Consider the following 17,537-nt stretch of genomic DNA (forward strand, 5'->3'; position numbering starts at 1 on the left):
CAAGCTGGGTTGAGAGGCCGGGTGAACACAGTGCTTCTGAGACGGAGGAGAGTCCTCGACCAGAACAGGTTGGAAGAGGCAGTGGTGGGGCCAGACGGAGAGGCAGGGCCAGAGCTGGTGCATCAGCGCCAAATGTGTCAACTAGTGAAGCTCCCGTGGCGAGGGCTCTTGCGGCGAGGGCTAGATCTTCAGAAGTCTGGAGGTTCTTTAAGGAAACACCGGATGACCGACGGACTGTGGTGTGCAACATTTGCCAAACCAGGCTCAGCAGGGGTTCCACCACTACTAGCTTAACTACCACCAGTATGCGCAGGCATATGAATGCTAAACACCCCACTCAGTGGCAACAAGCCCGTTCACCTCCGGACGTGCACACCACTGCTCCTTCCCCTGTGTCAGCTGATAGTCAGCCCCCTGCCCAGGACCCTGCCACAAAAACCCCATCGTCGCCTCCACGATCCTCCACAGCATCCACCAGCGTTCAGCTCTCCATACCCCAGACACTGGAGCGGAAACGCAAATATAGTGCAACCCACCCGCACGCCCAAGCCCTTAATGTGCACATCTCCAGATTGCTTAGCCTGGAGATGCTGCCCTATAGGCTAGTAGAGACCGAGGCCTTTCGCAACCTCATGGCGGCGGCCGCCCCTCGGTATTCGGTCCCCAGCCGCCACTACTTTTCCCGATGTGCCGTCCCAGCCCTGCACCAGCACGTGTCAGACAACATCATCCGTGCCCTGACCAACGCCGTTTCTGACAAGGTCCACCTGACCACGGACACGTGGACGAGTGCTGCCGGGCAGGGCCACTATATATCGCTGACGGCACATTGGGTTAACTTGGTGGAGGCTGGGAGCGAGTCTGACCCTGCGGCTGGTCATATACTGCCGACGCCGAGGATTGCGGGGCCTACCTCGGTCCAGGTGTTTCAGGCCTACTATGCCTCCTCCTCCTCCCACCCCTCCTCCACCTCCTCCTCCGAACTACCATCCGTGGGCACGGCGCCATCAGTCGGTAGCTCTAGGCACAGCAGCAGTGCCGTCGCTAAGCGACAGCAGGCGGTGCTCAAACTGCTGAGCCTAGGCGATAAAAGGCACACCGCCCAAGAGCTATTACAGGGCATCACGGCGCAGACTGATCTGTGGCTGGCACCGCTGAACCTGAAGCCAGGCATGGTTGTGTGTGACAACGGCCGTAACCTGGTGGCGGCTCTGCAACTCGGCAGACTGACACATGTGCCATGCCTGGCCCATGTGTTAAATCTGATAGTTCAGCGTTTCCTCAAGACATACCCCAATCTGTCTGATTTGCTCACGAAGGTGCGCCGCATCTGTGCGCATTTCAGGAAGTCCAGCCCAGATGCTGCCACTCTCAGGGCAGCGCAGCGCCGCCTCCAACTGCCCGCTCATCGACTGTTGTGCGACGTGCCCACGAGGTGGAATTCAACACTGACCATGTTATCCAGAGTTTACCAGCAGTGCCGAGCGATTGTAGACTGCCAGATGTCAACTTCCACCAGAACTGGTAGTCAGGTCAGTCAGCTTCCTCAAGTCTACAATGAGGAGTGGACGTGGATGTCTGATATCTGTCAGGTGCTGAGTAACTTTGAGGAGTCAACACAGATGGTCAGTGGCGATGCCGCCATCATCAGCCTCACCATCCCGCTGCTTAGCCTGTTGAAAAACTCTCTGATCAGCATGAAGTCGGAAGCTTTGCGCTCGTCACAAGAGACGGGGGAAGAAGATTCCCTTGTTGATAGCCAAAGCACCCTCAGGTCTGTTTCTCAGCGCATATCGGAGGAGGTGGAGGTGGAGGAGGATGAGGAGGAAGAGGAGGAGAATGTTGGCGAGACACAAGAGGGGACCATTGTTGAGTCCTTCACTGTTCAGCGTGTATGGGCAGAAGAAGAGGAGTTGGAGGAGTTGGAGGAGGAGGAAATGGACAGTCAGGCCAGTGAGGGGAGTGAATTCTTACGCGTTGGTACTCTGGCGCATATGGCAGATTTCATGCTAGGCTGCCTATCCCGTGACCCTCGCGTTCAAAGAATTTATTCCAGCACCGGTTACTGGGTGTTCACTCTCCTGGACCCACGGTACAAGCAAAATCTTTCCACTCTCATCCCTGCAGAGGAAAGGAGTGTGAGAATGCGTGAATACCAGCAGGCCCTGGTGCACAAGCTGAAACAGTATTTCCCTTCTGACAGCGCTAGCGGCAGAGTGCGTAGTTCTGCGGGACAAGTAGCGAGGGAGAGTAGGCGAGCAGGCAGCTTGTCCAGCACTGGCAAGGGTACGCTTTACAAGGCTTTTGCCAGCTTTATGTCACCCCAGCAAGACACTGTCACCTGTCCCCAGTCTCGGCAGAGTAGGGCTGATCTTTACAGAAAGATGGTGAGGGAGTACGTAGCTGACCATACCATCGTCCTAAATGATCACACAGCTCCCTACAACTACTGGGTTTCAAAGCTGGACATGTGGCACGAACTGGCGCTGTACGCCTTGGAGGTTCTTGCCTGCCCTGCCGCTAGCGTCTTGTCCGAGCGGGTTTTCAGTGCAGCTGGTGGCATCATCACCGATAAGCGTACACGCCTGTCGACTGACAGCGCTGACAGGCTGACGCTTATTAAGATGAATAAAGCCTGGATTTCTCATAATTTCCAATCTCCACCAGGTGAAGGAAGCTCAACCTGAATAATTGATCCACTCCTCCTCCTCCTCATTTTCCTCCTTCTCCTCCTCTTTGTACACTAAAGCAGAGGAAACTGGCTATTTTTTGACAGGGCCCACTGGCTCTAGCTATAGTACTTTATGCATTTAATTTTTCTGGAGGGCCACCTACCCGGTCCTCTGTTTTAAACAATTTTTGGGAGTGCCACATACAGGCACTCAATCTATTCAATTTTTCTGGAGGGCCACCTACCCGGTCCTCTGTTTTAAACAATTTTTGGGAGTGCCACATACAGGCACTCAATCTATTCAATTTTTCTGGAGGGCCACCTACCTGCTCCTCTGGTTTGAAAATTTTTTTGGACTGCCACATACAGGCACTCAATCTATTCCATTTTACTGGAGGGCCACCTACCTGCTCCTCTGGTTTGAAAAATTTTTGGGACTGCCACATACAGGCACTATCCAAATTAAATTGTCTCCATAGCAGCCTCCACACGTTGTCTCCATTGCTACCTCCAAAAGTCGTCCATATAGCTGCCTCCATACATCGTCCCTTTATCAAACGAGGTGTGTCAGGCAGAAATTTGGGTTGTTTTCATGGATTCCACATCAAACTTGTTAACTTTGTCGCCACCCTGCTGTGTTATCCACAAAATATACTGGCAAACTTTTATCATTTACCAATATTATTTCAGCGCTTCTTGCGCATCTGTTTACATTCCCCTCACCCGGCATATCCTAAACTTATAAGAACGCTACTACACTTGATCTTATACAAAAGTGCTGTTTGGGGAGTAGCCTAGAGACAGGGGCTTGGATTGGCGAAAGCTCGCCTGGCAGCGGAGCGCCAGCTCCATGCGCATCATGCGCTTCTTGCGCATCTGTTTACATTCCCCTCACCCACCATATCCCAAACTTATAAGAACGCTACTACACTTAACTTGGTGCAGGCTGGGACCGAGTCTGACCCTGGGGCTGGTCATATACTGCCGACGCAGAGAATTGCGGGGCCTACCTCGGTCCAGGTCTCAAAGGCCTACTATACCTCCTCCCAACCCTCCTCCACCTCCTCCTCCTCCGAATTACCATCCGTGGGCATGGCGCCATCAGTCGGTAGCTCTAGGCACAGCAGCAGTGCCGTCGCTAAGCGACAGCAGGCGGTGCTCAAACTGCTGAGCCTAGGCGATAAAAGGCACACCGCCCAAGAGCTATTACAGGGCATTCCACATCAAACTTGTTAACTTTGTCGCCACCCTGCTGTGTAATCCACAAAATATACTTGCAAACTTTTATCATTTACCGATATTATTTCAGCGCTTCTTGCGCATCTGTTTACATTCCCCTCACCCGGCATATCCTAAACTTATAAGAACGCTACTACACTTGATCTTATACAAAAGGTTCTTAGAAGTGCTGTTTGGGGAGTAGCCTAGAGACAGGGGCTTGGATTGGCGAAAGCTCGCCTGGCAGCGGAGCGCCAGCTCCATGCCAAGATCCAACTAACATAGTTTTAACTGCAGCACCTTTAATCTACTACTAGTTCACTGCCTCCATACATGGTCCCCTTATCAAACGAGCTGTGTCAGGCAGAATTTTGGGTTGTTTTCATGGCTTCCATGTTAACTTTGTCGCCACCCTGCTGTGTAATCCACAAAATATACTGGCAAACTTTTATCATGTACCGATATTATTTGAGCGCTTCTTGCTCACCTCCTTTGGTTCCTCTCTGCCACCCATTGGTTTGAAGCCTGAGTCCATTTAGGGTATGTCGCCATGACACTCTCTAGCCTGCTGCCGCTGCCTCTGCATGCCGTCCCCTATAGTGTCAGGGTCAATTATTGGATGTTTTAGATGCTATCTAGCTTCATTCTGTCACTCTTTCATGGCCATGCTGTTGCCCATAATTTTGGCATAATGGTGCGTTTAAGCAGCCTCAGAGGCATCCATGCATGCTGCCCCTGCTGTTTCCTGTCCATTTCCGTGGTGTTTCCATCCTTTTCTGAGGTTCCCAGGTGTTTGGCCAAGCTTCCCTGTGCAGAGCCTTGGTCCCCTTGAAAAATGCTCGAGTCTCCCATTGACTTCAATGGGGTTCGTTATTCGAGACGAGCACTCGAGCATCGGGAAAAGTTCGTCTCGAATAACGAGTACCCGAGCATTTTAGTGTTCGCTCATCTCTACACGCGTTCAAAGAATTTATTCCAGCACCGATTACTGGGTAATCACTCTCCTGGACCCACGGTACAAGCAAAATCTTTACACTCTCATCCCTGTAGAGGAAAGGAGTGTGAGAATGCATGAATACCAGCAGGCCCTGGTGCACAAGCTGAAACAGTATTTCCCTTCTGACAATGCTGGCGGCAGAGGGCGTACTTCTGCGGGACAAGTAGCGAGGGAGACTAGGCGAGCAGGCAGCTTGTCCAACACTGGCAAGGGTACGCTTTACAAGGCCTTTGCCAGTTTTATGTCACCCCAGCAAAACACTGTCACCTGTCCCCAGTCTCGGCAGAGTAGGGCTGATCTTTACAGAAAGATGGTGAGGGAGTACGTAGCTGACCATACCATCGTCCTAAATGATCACACAGCTCCCACAGGCCCATTTTGGGTGGGGAGGAGCCGAGAGACAGGGGCTTGGACAGGCGAAAGCTCGCCTGGCAGCGGACCGCCAGCTCCATCCCAAGATTAGGCAGCCTCAGAGGCATCCATGCATGCTGCACCTGCTGTTTCCTGTCCATTTCGCCTCCACAGCGTCCACCAATGTCTCCATGCGCAACTTTCAACTCTCTATACCCCAGACGCTGGAGTGCGAGAGGATATACAGCACATCATCCCCTTATCAAACGAGCTGTGTCAGGCAGAATTTTCGGGTGTTTCACCCCTCAAGCTATCAGAAACAGCTTTTAGGAAGATTGTTAACCCCTTGAGATCTTCATAGTAATTGAATCAAAATGGAGGTGAAATTTAGAATGGTCAAATTGTGCCAGTTATACGTTCATTTAGCCCTAAAATTTACACATTTCCAAAAGATAAAAATAGAAAACCCACCATACAATTTGTTCTGCAATTTCTCCCAAGTACAGAGACCCCCCACATGTGGCCGTTACTTGTTTTATGGGGGCACAGCAAGGCACAGAATGGAAGGAGCGTGCTGCAGCTGCCAGGATTTTAGTTTCCTCATTGGCCTCTTTTGTAGGCTATAAAATCTTAGCTTTTTCGTTATTGGGGCCATGTGACTGCATTTTTTTGTGGGACGAGATGCTTTTTCCAGTGTTGCCATTTTGGGGTTTGTATCCCTTATTGTTGAAAATTTAGGAACTCATTTTTGAGGACAGGAGTAGAAAAGCATCAATTCTGTACTGGATTTTTTACTTTTTTTTCCCCCGTGTTCACCATTAAACCTAATAATCATGTTATCTTTATTCTATGGGTCAATACGATTACGGGGATAGCATACTTGAATACATTTTCTTACATTTTACTAAATTTGTGGCATAACATTGTTACTTTTTTGGCTACAGAGGAGGTTGATGGCTTGTTTTTTGCGGGACAGGTTGTACTTTGCACCAGTATCATTCTGGAGTACATATGTTTTTTTTAATCACTTTTTATTGCATTTTTTGTAAGATTGAATAGGTAAAAATGATAATTTTTGGTGGGTTTTCAACAGTGTTTTTTTAATGGCGTTTTATTCAACGGGTTGTTACGGATGCGGTGATATTATATATGTGGGGTTTTTGTTATGATTTAGACTTTTTTGGGTTATATGTCTCTTTATATGTTATGGGGCTTATGGGCCTTTTTTTTTACTTTTTCACTTTTTACACCATGGGACATGAACAAGCAATCATCTGATTGCTTGTTCATGATAATACTCTGCAATACTGATGTATTGCAGAGTTTTAGCAGTGTCAGCCTATGCACGTGCATAGGCTGCCACTGTGCCAGTAAGATGACGTCACAGACGCCATCTTACCGGCAGTTCTTGCAGGCATCTCTGGGGTCCCGATCGGGAGAGGACAGGTAGGTTTTCATAGAATGGTGTGGGCTTTCTCCATAGCCAAAATGACATAAATGTGTTACAAAGATAATACGCCAACAACTTTTTGTGCAAAATCGCCAGAATACTGATGTATTTTAATTGTTAAATCTGCTCCAACTTCAAGTATGATGACTTTTTTTTTTTTAAGCTAAAAAGCAGTTACATTGACTTTCATTGCTGCTACGATTGCAGTGATATTCTGCATTGGGCATATGTCACCTTATAACCCTAGCTTAATATGGACTTTCCTATCAACAAACTCCAATCTCAGTTGTCAGCCAAAAGATACTTAAAACAGATTTGTTTGAATTCTAGCAGAACACCATTTCCCCGCAGCATTAGAATAATCACTTTGTAACAGGAGGAGTAAACATAAGGAGAATGTCAGTGATATCAGCCGTCTCAGTACATCAGATATCTGGAGGATAGAAGTTCAGACTTTGGAACGTGCCTCATAACATACACTGAACATTTATTTCAGACACTTTAGAATAACAAGATCTTTATCAGAGTTGAAGTGAAAGCTCTGGGGAGGTTTTTGTAACTGCTATAACCATCATATTGGAAATTCTATCTAGAGGAACATAACAGTGCAGCTCACCTTATGTAGTCTCTGCAGCCACCGAGGTCCTGAGGTTCTTTAGCTATAGACAGAAGTCAGTGCTCCACTCGGATTGTTATTCGGACTTGTCCACTTTTAGTAGTCCCTTGTCAGCGCTTGTTTGCTTTTCCATTTTCAGACTTATACATTATACTGTAATGTTATGGTTCTTGCAAACTTTGCTCAAAATCAGTGACTCCTGACCACAACTTCCACCAATAAATGGTCCTGTATTCTCATCTAAAGCTGTGGACAGCAAGTTACCAGCACACAGCTCAGTGATCAGCTCCATGTGATTACAGGTGGAGTCTATTGATGTGCTCTGCTTGAGGTGCAATTAAAACTGCATCAAAAATCACATCAAAGGAGGTTAGACTTTTTTTTTTTTTTTTGCTGCGGATTCCCATGCTGTTAGCCTGTATTCACACGTTCAGTACTTCAGATGCAGTTTTTGCTATCCAAACCAGGAATGGAGATAAAATAGAGGAAGATCAGCTTTCCTCAATGATATGTTCTCACCAATTATGACGTGCTCTTTGAGGGTGCATTTGCACAATGGGGGACATTTACTTACAGTGTCGGTGTCTGCATTGGCTTTGTTACCGACCTGCTCTCGGTAAGAAGACACACATTTAATATTGTGGAGCTGTGCAGAGACATTTCTGGCGCCGAGACTATTTTCTGTCCCTGGGACAAAATCTGTCCCGAGCACCAGAAATGTGTCCAACAGTCCCTGCTAGACCAGTTTTCTTTTGGTCTACTTTCCGTCAGTTTACACCGCCCAAAAAGGGCTGCGACACATATTAATTGTGTCTGAGTTTCCACTCCGCCAAAGCCACGCCCCTTTTCGGAGAAGAGTCGGAGCAGACGGAAAAAGTCATTTTTTCTGTCCCGACAGCTAATAAATAGGTCGGAGAGCAGAACATGTGGTGAGAGCGCCACAAAACTGGCGGAAACGCCATAGTAAATGTCCCCCAATGTGTTTTTGACGCATTCCAACGGCTTTAGCATTGTTCACATGCTGAGGTTACTTGGCGTTTTAGCAAATGTAATGGAAACACAATGGGGGACATTTACTATGGCGTTTCCGCCAGTTTTGTGGCGCTCTCACCACATGTTCTGCTCTCAGACCTATTTATTAGCTGTCGGGGACAGAAAAAATGACTTTTTCCGTCTGCTCCGACTCTTCTCCGAAAAGGGGCGTGGCTTTGGCGGAGTGGAAACTCAGACAGAATTAATATGTGTCACAGCCATTTTTGGGCGCTGTAAACTGGCGGAAAGTAGACCAAAAGAAAACTGGTCTAGCAGGGACTGTTGGACATATTTCTGGTGCTCGGGACAGATTTTGGTCCCCGGGACAGAAAATGGTCTCGGGGACAGAAAATGGTCTCGGCGCCAGAAATGTCTCTGCACAGCTACACAATATTAAATGTGTGTCTTCTTTCCGAGAGCAGGTCGGTAACAAAGCCAATGCAGACACCGACACTTTATGTAAATGTCCCCCAATGTAACCTTAGCATGTGATCAAGGCTGAAACCTTTGGAATGTGTCAAAAATGCATCAAAAAACGCGATCCAACACATGTGAACGTGCCCTTAAAAAACTGCAATAACAGCAATGTAATTAGGCAAATCTCCTCTCATAAGGGCGCGTTCACACGTTGCATTTTAGGGTGAAGACACAGTTGGCGTTTTCAGGCCGTTTTGGGCGTTTTTTGACAGGTTTGACCAATTATCTTCATTCAAACTGCTCAAAAACGCATGCATTTTTTCCGATCTGAAAAAGCTTACTAAAAACGCCCCAAAAACGGCCTAAAAACGCCACGTGTGTCTTCACCCTGAGGGCGCGTTCACACGTTGCGTTTTGGTCGCGTTTTCATTGAGTTTGAAACACATATACAACAGCTGATGAGAGGTGATTTGCCTAATTACATTACTGTTTACGTTTGTAAACGCAATGTTAACACATGCGTTAACAAAACGCATGTGTCAACACGCTGTTAACGCACACGTTAACATCGCGTTTATTATGCGTTTTGTAAACGGAAATGTTAACAGTGTTGTAATTAGGAAAATCACCCCTCCTCAGCTGTTGTATATGCGTTTCAAACGCAATGAAAACGCAGGTCAAAACGCAACGTGTGACCGCGTCCTTAGGGTGATGCCACAGATGGCGTTTTGACCCCGTTTGGTCAGTTTTTAAGCAGTCCGTTAAAAACGCATTAAACACAGATGTCTCGTTCCTGATCACAGGCGTTTCCATAGAAACGCCGATGCGATCGAGCCACGGCCCGTCCCGGTGGGCGCGTTTTTGTCTGAGTTTGCCTTTGGGTGAAGACACACGTGGCGTTTTTAGGCCGTTTTTGGGCCGTTTTTAGTTAGTGCGTTTTCAGATCGTAAAAACCGCATGCGTTAAAAAAACTAAAAACGGCCTAAAAACGGCACGTGTGTTTTCACCTTTTGGCCGCGGTCACACGTATCGCTAGACGTCCGTTCATAACGCGACGCTAGCGCACAGGGGCAAGTCATCAGCCCGAACGCACATGCGTTTCCAGAGAAAACTTTTGTTAAGCGATCGGCTTAACAATTGCATGCGTTTCCCTGGAAACGCATGTGCGTTCGGGCCGAGGACCTCCGCCTGTGCGCTAGCGTCGCGTTATGACGGACGCTTAGCAGTACGTGTGACCGCGGCCTTTGCAAACGAAAAATGGGACAGCGCCCTGAAACAGCTGAGGAGAGATGATTTGCCTAATTACATTAATGTGAACAAAATGCACAGTTAACACTTTGTTAACACATGCATTAACATCACGTTTGCGATGCGTTTTGTAAATGAAAATGTTTACAAAACATGGTTGACAGTGATGTAATAAGGCAAAGCACCTCTCCTCAACTGTTGTTATGCGTTTCAAATGCAATGAACGCAGGTCAAAACTCAACGCGGTGGGCGCAACTTTGTCTGCGTTTGCAAGCGCAAACAAAGCGCTACATGTGGCACCAGCCTCAGGCCACGGTCACACGTTCCACTAGTCTTTCTTTCATAATGCGACACTAGCGCAAATGTCCGTCAATATGTATCACATGTTTATATTTTTAGAAGCCATGGAAGTAAAAAATAGTTTTCAAGGGTGTCTTGCCAAGTTTCCTATTACATCATTCATCAAACCGTTCCATTAACATTTTGTTTTTATTGTTTGGTGGGTATCACATGTTCGTTTCTTTTTTAAAACTTTAATAAAATTAAAACCATTTATATATGCAGTAAAATGGTCACATATTTTGTAATTGTGTTATCATCAAGTGTTTTCTAATGCAAACTGAAAGCATTTCCAAATTCTGACTAAACAATCTCATGCATCTGTTTTTCTGAGGCATGTACTGGATCGCATGGTCTTTACTGTTCTGTAGATATATCTGTATTCTGGCCGTAAATACGGGACATATTGCAACAGTATGGCAACGTATTGCACTGTATCCGTACTGTATCAGTATAAAATACGGTGGGCTAGCAGATGATGGATGGCTGACTATTGGCTGGCCTACAGAATGCACCTCCCACTGGTTCTGGATACTGCACATGAATACAGCAGTATACGGTGCACAACCATATGCAGCACATATTTAGCCCGTATTTTATACGTTCCCATTGATTTATATGGGCCGACTGGAATGGAAATACAGTGGAAAATAGGACATGCCCTATATTTTCACACGGCTTGCTTACGGTACAGTATGGTGGACAATACGGCCATGTACATGGATGGCTGTATTGCCCATTGCAATGCATGAGGCCATTTTCCAGCAGTATTTCGGGACGTTTGTATACGGTCGTGTGCATGGGGCCTAACCACTGTTGACCATCATGTTTTTAGCACAATACAGTTTTCCTGTGGGGAGGTTTCTGTAGCCTTTTTTCTTAAGAGTTTCTTACCCGCAAATTTTGGAGCAAGTGGTATTCATATACATTTTTTTTTAGAATTGTGTGAAAAGCTAACCAAAAAAATTAATTTAAAAAGTTTTTAGAATAGAATAGCCCAGTGTATATGGAATAGAAGCTTTTCCGGTGAGTGTGATATTCAGGCTTTTACTCTTGTTAAATACAAATAAATCCATAGAAAAGCTAATCCCAATTGTGGTTTAAGGCTTTTCATGGTTTTTATGATAAGATCTTGCTTTAGATAAAAAATAATAAGTAAAGCACTCTCGCCTTAATCATATTATCTATAGCACTCGTAGCATTGTAGCTATACATCCAATTTACATTGTTTTATTTTTCATGGCCACAGTGACATTGTATCACATTCACGCAGGGAGTTCAGTTCATACATTGGCCAAGCTAGGTCATGGAAATGCACCAAAATATTTAATATTTAATTTGAATGTTAAATTACACACCTCTATTGTTAACCCCCCTGTTAATCCTTTTTGTCATAAATTGTAGTCTATTATTATTATTATTTAAAGTAGAAATGTATCTTAAAATATTCACATTAAACTAGGGACAGAGAAATTGCAGGCCAACACTGGATTTTCATTGTATAAATAACAGTAAATGTAGCCTTTCATTGACCAAAAACATTATGTTTCATGTTAATAGCAATAGAAGTATAGCTGTAATAAAAATTGTTATTCTTATTTTTTTTAGGATGGCCCTTTGACAATATCATGTGCAAGATGAGTGGTCTTGTCCAAGGAATGTCCGTCTCTGCATCTGTATTTACCCTGGTGGCCATAGCGGTGGAAAGGTATGTACAATAACATTAATAAAACAGGTTTAATGAATATAATAACTATAACCTGGCTGGAAGAACTTTTATTTATCATCGACCAAATTATATACAAAATTGTGTTATGCCGGTAAAAGCTTCCATAAACTGAAATTTGCAACCCAACTACTAGTTGACCATATAGGATACCTCTGTTTGACTTTGCAAAAATCAAGCAGTTTGGAAAGAGTAGTCATCTTGTGATACATATCTGGACATATGAGCCAAGAGGAAAGTTATGGAAGGACAAATGTTTGCCACATATTTGTTCTTTTCGGTGAATTGTAAGTCAACCACCAGCTATCCAAGAACGCAAAGCAAATTTCAATGTAGGTGAGTCGTTCACACAAACATTTATTTTTTTTTAAATCGCTTTATTGGCACAGAAATGAAACCGTACAGCATCAGAAAACAAGGTGCATTATCTGAGGTACATCAGAGATAACATCATACATCATTATCACGCAATTATTCGCCATGCGTAATAAATTCTGCACAGAAGCAGCAATCTAATAAACCCCTCCCCGACATATAAATAAAACAATAACCAACCTGGTCAAGTGGTGTTAAGAGACCAATAAAGTTAAAGAAAAAGTAGTAAAAATGGTTACACAACAAGCCACCCTACATCTGGAGTTTAAGGAATCCCTCCTGTTGACAATACACAGAGGAGTGCAGGGAGGGTGCCCGCACCCAGTTACAATTGTAGTATGTATGTTATAATATAATCTGGGGAAGAGCACCAGGAGCCCTACACTTTTCGGAACTTATCCAGGCAGTCGTGGTGTTCTCGTATGGTTGAGTCAATTTCTTCCACTGAGCGATATTCACAAAAACTGTCTTATTATGGTAATCCTATGGTGCATTCAGATGCTTATAATCAAGGTTATATTCAGCCAGAATAGCAAAGTTATTAAAATTCTTTTTCATTTAACCTTTTAAAGGAAATCTATAGAGATGAGCGAACATGCTCGTCCGAGCTTGATGCTCGGTCGAGCATTAGGGTACTCGAAACTGCTCGTTGCTCGGACGAATACTTCGCCCGCTCGAGAAAATGGCAGCTCCCGCCGTTTTGCTTTTTGGCGGCCAGAAACAGAGCCAATCACAAGCCAGGAGACTCTGCACTCCACCCAGCATGACGTGGTACCCTTACACGTCGATAGCAGTGGTTGGCTGGCCAGATCAGGTGACCCTGGGATAGACTAGCCGCTGCCCGCGCTGCTCGGATCATTCTGTGTCTGGATGCCGCTAGGGAGAGAGCTGCTGCTGGTCAGGGAAAGCGTTAGGGTGTTCTATTAGCTTACTGTTAGGCAGGAGTGATTCTCAAAGAACCCAACAGCCCTTCTTAGGGCTACAATAACGTTCTACTTTTTTTATTTTAATTTGCATCTAGTACCATTTTGTGAGGAATTAGCAGGGGGACTTGCTACCGTTGTGTTTAGCTCTTAGTGGCACACATATCCATAGCAAAGACCGAAGTGGGAAAATTTAGTAGGGGTTGGATTTCAATTAGGCACTAACTCAGTGTCATCTCATCTGGCATAGTAGTGTGCTTTGATACTTGGCTAGAAAATAGCCATAGGAGAATACAAAGAGCTTACTTACGCCTACAGTAGCGTTCTATATATTTGATTTCTGGTTGATCTGCTGGTGGCTGTACTTTCTGCAGTGCATGTACTAGCCAATTCTGAGCAATTTGTAGTGAGACTTGCGACCGCTGTGTTCTGCGCTTAGTGACGCACATATCCATAGCAAAGACCGAAGTGGGAAAATTTAGTAGGGGTTGGATTTCAATTAGGCACTAACTCAGTGTCATCTCATCTGGCATAGTAGTGTGCTTTGATACTTGGCTAGAAAATAGCCATAGCAATAGGATAGCATTGTTTGGTTTTAAAAACTCAAAAAAAAACAAAAAACACAAAAAAAAACAAAAAACACAAAAAAAAACAAAAAAAAACAAAAAAAAGTTAAAAAAAAAATAAAGTTATAACTCTCATTTTAAAAATGTTTAAGCCGAGGGCTAGGGGTAGAGGACGAGGGCGGGGACGTGGGCGTCCAACTACTGCAGGGGTCAGAGGCCGTGGTCCTGGGCGGGGTGAGACACCACCTGCTGATGAGGGAGCAGGGGAACGCCGCAGAGCTACACTCCCTAGGTTCATGTCTGAAGTTACTGGGACTCGTGGTAGAGCACTGTTGAGGCCAGAACAGTGCGAACAGGTGATGTCGTGGATTGCTGACAATGCTTCGAGCAATTTGTCCACCACCAGTCAGTCTTCCACGCAGTCCACCCATGTCACCGAAATCGCCACTCCTCCAGCTCCTGCACCTCAGCCTCCTCCCCCCCCAGTCTGCCCCCTCCCAGGAAAATTTGGCATTTGAACCGGCATACTCTGAGGAACTGTTTTCTGGACCCTTCCCACAGTCACAAACCACTTGTCCGGTTGCTGCTGAGCAATTTTCCGATGCCCAGGTTTTCCACCAGTCACAGTCTGTGGGTGATGATGACCTTCTTGACGTAGTGGAAGTGTGTAAAGAGGTGTCCGACGATGAGGAGACACGGTTGTCAGACAGTGGGGAAGTTGTTGTCAGGGCAGGAAGTCCGAGGGGGGAGCAGACTGAGGGATCGGAGGATGATGAGGTGACAGACCCAAGCTGGGTTGAGAGGCCGGGTGAACACAGTGCTTCTGAGACGGAGGAGAGTCCTCGACCAGAACAGGTTGGAAGAGGCAGTGGTGGGGCCAGACGGAGAGGCAGGGCCAGAGCTGGTGCATCAGCGCCAAATGTGTCAACTAGTGAAGCTCCCGTGGCGAGGGCTCTTGCGGCGAGGGCTAGATCTTCAGAAGTCTGGAGGTTCTTTAAGGAAACACCGGATGACCGACGGACTGTGGTGTGCAACATTTGCCAAACCAGGCTCAGCAGGGGTTCCACCACTACTAGCTTAACTACCACCAGTATGCGCAGGCATATGAATGCTAAACACCCCACTCAGTGGCAACAAGCCCGTTCACCTCCGGCCGTGCACACCACTGCTCCTTCCCCTGTGTCAGCTGATAGTCAGCCCCCTGCCCAGGACCCTGCCACAAAAACCCCATCGTCGCCTCCACGATCCTCCACAGCATCCACCAGCGTTCAGCTCTCCATACCCCAGACGCTGGAGCGGAAACGCAAATATAGTGCAACCCACCCGCACGCCCAAGCCCTTAATGTGCACATCTCCAGATTGCTTAGCCTGGAGATGCTGCCCTATAGGCTAGTAGAGACCGAGGCCTTTCGCAACCTCATGGCGGCGGCCGCCCCTCGGTATTCGGTCCCCAGCCGCCACTACTTTTCCCGATGTGCCGTCCCAGCCCTGCACCAGCACGTGTCAGACAACATCATCCGTGCCCTGACCAACGCCGTTTCTGACAAGGTCCACCTGACCACGGACACGTGGACGAGTGCTGCCGGGCAGGGCCACTATATATCGCTGACGGCACATTGGGTTAACTTGGTGGATGCTGGGACCGAGTCTGACCCTGGGGCTGCTCATATACTGCCGACGCCGAGGATTGCGGGGCCTACCTCGGTCCAGGTGTTTCAGGCCTACTATGCCTCCTCCTCCTCCCACCCCTCCTCCACCTCCTCCTCCGAACTACCATCCGTGGGCACGGCGCCATCAGTCGGTAGCTCTAGGCACAGCAGCAGTGCCGTCGCTAAGCGACAGCAGGCGGTGCTCAAACTGCTGAGCCTAGGCGACAAAAGGCACACCGCCCAAGAGCTATTACAGGGCATCACGGCGCAGACTGATCTGTGGCTGGCACCGCTGAACCTCAAGCCGGGAATGGTTGTGTGTGACAACGGCCGTAACCTGGTGGCGGCTCTGCAACTCGGCAGACTGACACATGTGCCATGCCTGGCCCATGTGTTAAATCTGATAGTTCAGCGTTTCCTCAAGACATACCCCAATCTGTCTGATTTGCTCACGAAGGTGCGCCGCATCTGTGCGCATTTCAGGAAGTCCAGCACAGATGCTGCCACTCTCAGGGCAGCGCAGCGCCGCCTCCAACTGCCCGCTCACCGACTGTTGTGCGACGTGCCCACGAGGTGGAATTCAACACTGACCATGTTATCCAGAGTTTACCAGCAGCGCAGAGCGATTGTAGACTGCCAGATGTCAACTTCCACCAGAACTGGTAGTCAGGTCAGTCAGCTTCCTCAAGTCTACAATGAGGAGTGGACGTGGATGTCTGATATCTGTCAGGTGCTGAGTAACTTTGAGGAGTCAACACAGATGGTCAGTGGCGATGCCGCCATCATCAGCCTCACCATCCCGCTGCTTGGCCTGTTGAAAAACTCTCTGGTCAGCATGAAGTCGGAAGCTTTGCGCTCGTCACAAGAGACAGGGGAAGAATATTCCCTTGTTGATAGCCAAAGCACCCTCAGGTCTGTTTCTCAGCGCATATCGGAGGAGGTGGAGGTGGAGGAGGATGAGGAGGAAGAGGAGGAGAATGTTGGCGAGACACAAGAGGGGACCATTGTTGAGTCCTTCACTGTTCAGCGTGTATGGGCAGAAGAAGAGGAGTTGGAGGAGTTGGAGGAGGAGGAAATGGACAGTCAGGCCAGTGAGGGGAGTGAATTCTTACGCGTTGGTACTCTGGCGCATATGGCAGATTTCATGCTAGGCTGCCTATCCCGTGACCCTCGCGTTCAAAGAATTTATTCCAGCACCGATTACTGGGTGTTCACTCTCCTGGACCCACGGTACAAGCAAAATCTTTCCACTCTCATCCCTGCAGAGGAAAGGAGTGTGAGAATGCATGAATACCAGCAGGCCCTGGTGCACAAGCTGAAACAGTATTTCCCTTCTGACAGCGCTAGCGGCAGAGTGCGTAGTTCTGCGGGACAAGTAGCGAGGGAGAGTAGGCGAGCAGGCAGCTTGTCCAGCACTGGCAAGGGTACGCTTTACAAGGCTTTTGCCAGCTTTATGTCACCCCAGCAAGACACTGTCACCTGTCCCCAGTCTCGGCAGAGTAGGGCTGATCTTTACAGAAAGATGGTGAGGGAGTACGTAGCTGACCATACCATCGTCCTAAATGATCACACAGCTCCCTACAACTACTGGGTTTCAAAGCTGGACATGTGGCACGAACTGGCGCTGTACGCCTTGGAGGTTCTTGCCTGCCCTGCCGCTAGCGTCTTGTCCGAGCGGGTTTTCAGTGCAGCTGGTGGCATCATCACCGATAAGCGTACACGCCTGTCGACTGACAGCGCTGACAGGCTGACGCTTATTAAAATGAATAAAGGCTGGATTTCTCAGAATTTCCAATCTCCACCAGGTGAAGGAAGCTCAACCTGAATAATTGATCCACTCCTCCTCCTCCTCATTTTCCTCCTTCTCCTCCTCTTTGTACAGTAAAGCAGAGGAAAATGGCTATTTTTTGACAGGGCCCACTGGCTCTTGCTATAGTACTTCATGCATTTAATTTTTCT

At 47.3% G+C, this 17,537-nt stretch overlaps 1 protein-coding gene and 1 long non-coding RNA gene across 2 annotated transcripts in view; one reads left to right on the top strand and one right to left on the bottom strand.

Moving 5' to 3' along the window:
* The window catches only part of LOC140106230 (uncharacterized), a 210,155-nt gene extending 202,492 nt beyond the window's left edge, over nucleotides 1-7,663 (bottom strand). Inside the window, exon 1 of the long non-coding RNA XR_011850738.1 lies at nucleotides 7,304-7,663. This is a non-coding gene — a long non-coding RNA (uncharacterized lncRNA). The remainder of the gene's footprint in view (nucleotides 1-7,303) is intronic.
* The window catches only part of NPFFR1 (neuropeptide FF receptor 1), a 189,207-nt gene that overhangs the window by 139,778 nt on the left and 31,892 nt on the right, over nucleotides 1-17,537 (top strand). Inside the window, exon 3 of the mRNA XM_072130509.1 lies at nucleotides 11,948-12,047. Coding sequence (XP_071986610.1) covers nucleotides 11,948-12,047 — 100 coding nt within the window. The remainder of the gene's footprint in view (nucleotides 1-11,947; nucleotides 12,048-17,537) is intronic.

This window comes from Engystomops pustulosus, chromosome 11 (genome assembly GCF_040894005.1).
Source record: "Engystomops pustulosus chromosome 11, aEngPut4.maternal, whole genome shotgun sequence".
NCBI classification, from domain to species: domain Eukaryota; kingdom Metazoa; phylum Chordata; class Amphibia; order Anura; family Leptodactylidae; genus Engystomops; species Engystomops pustulosus.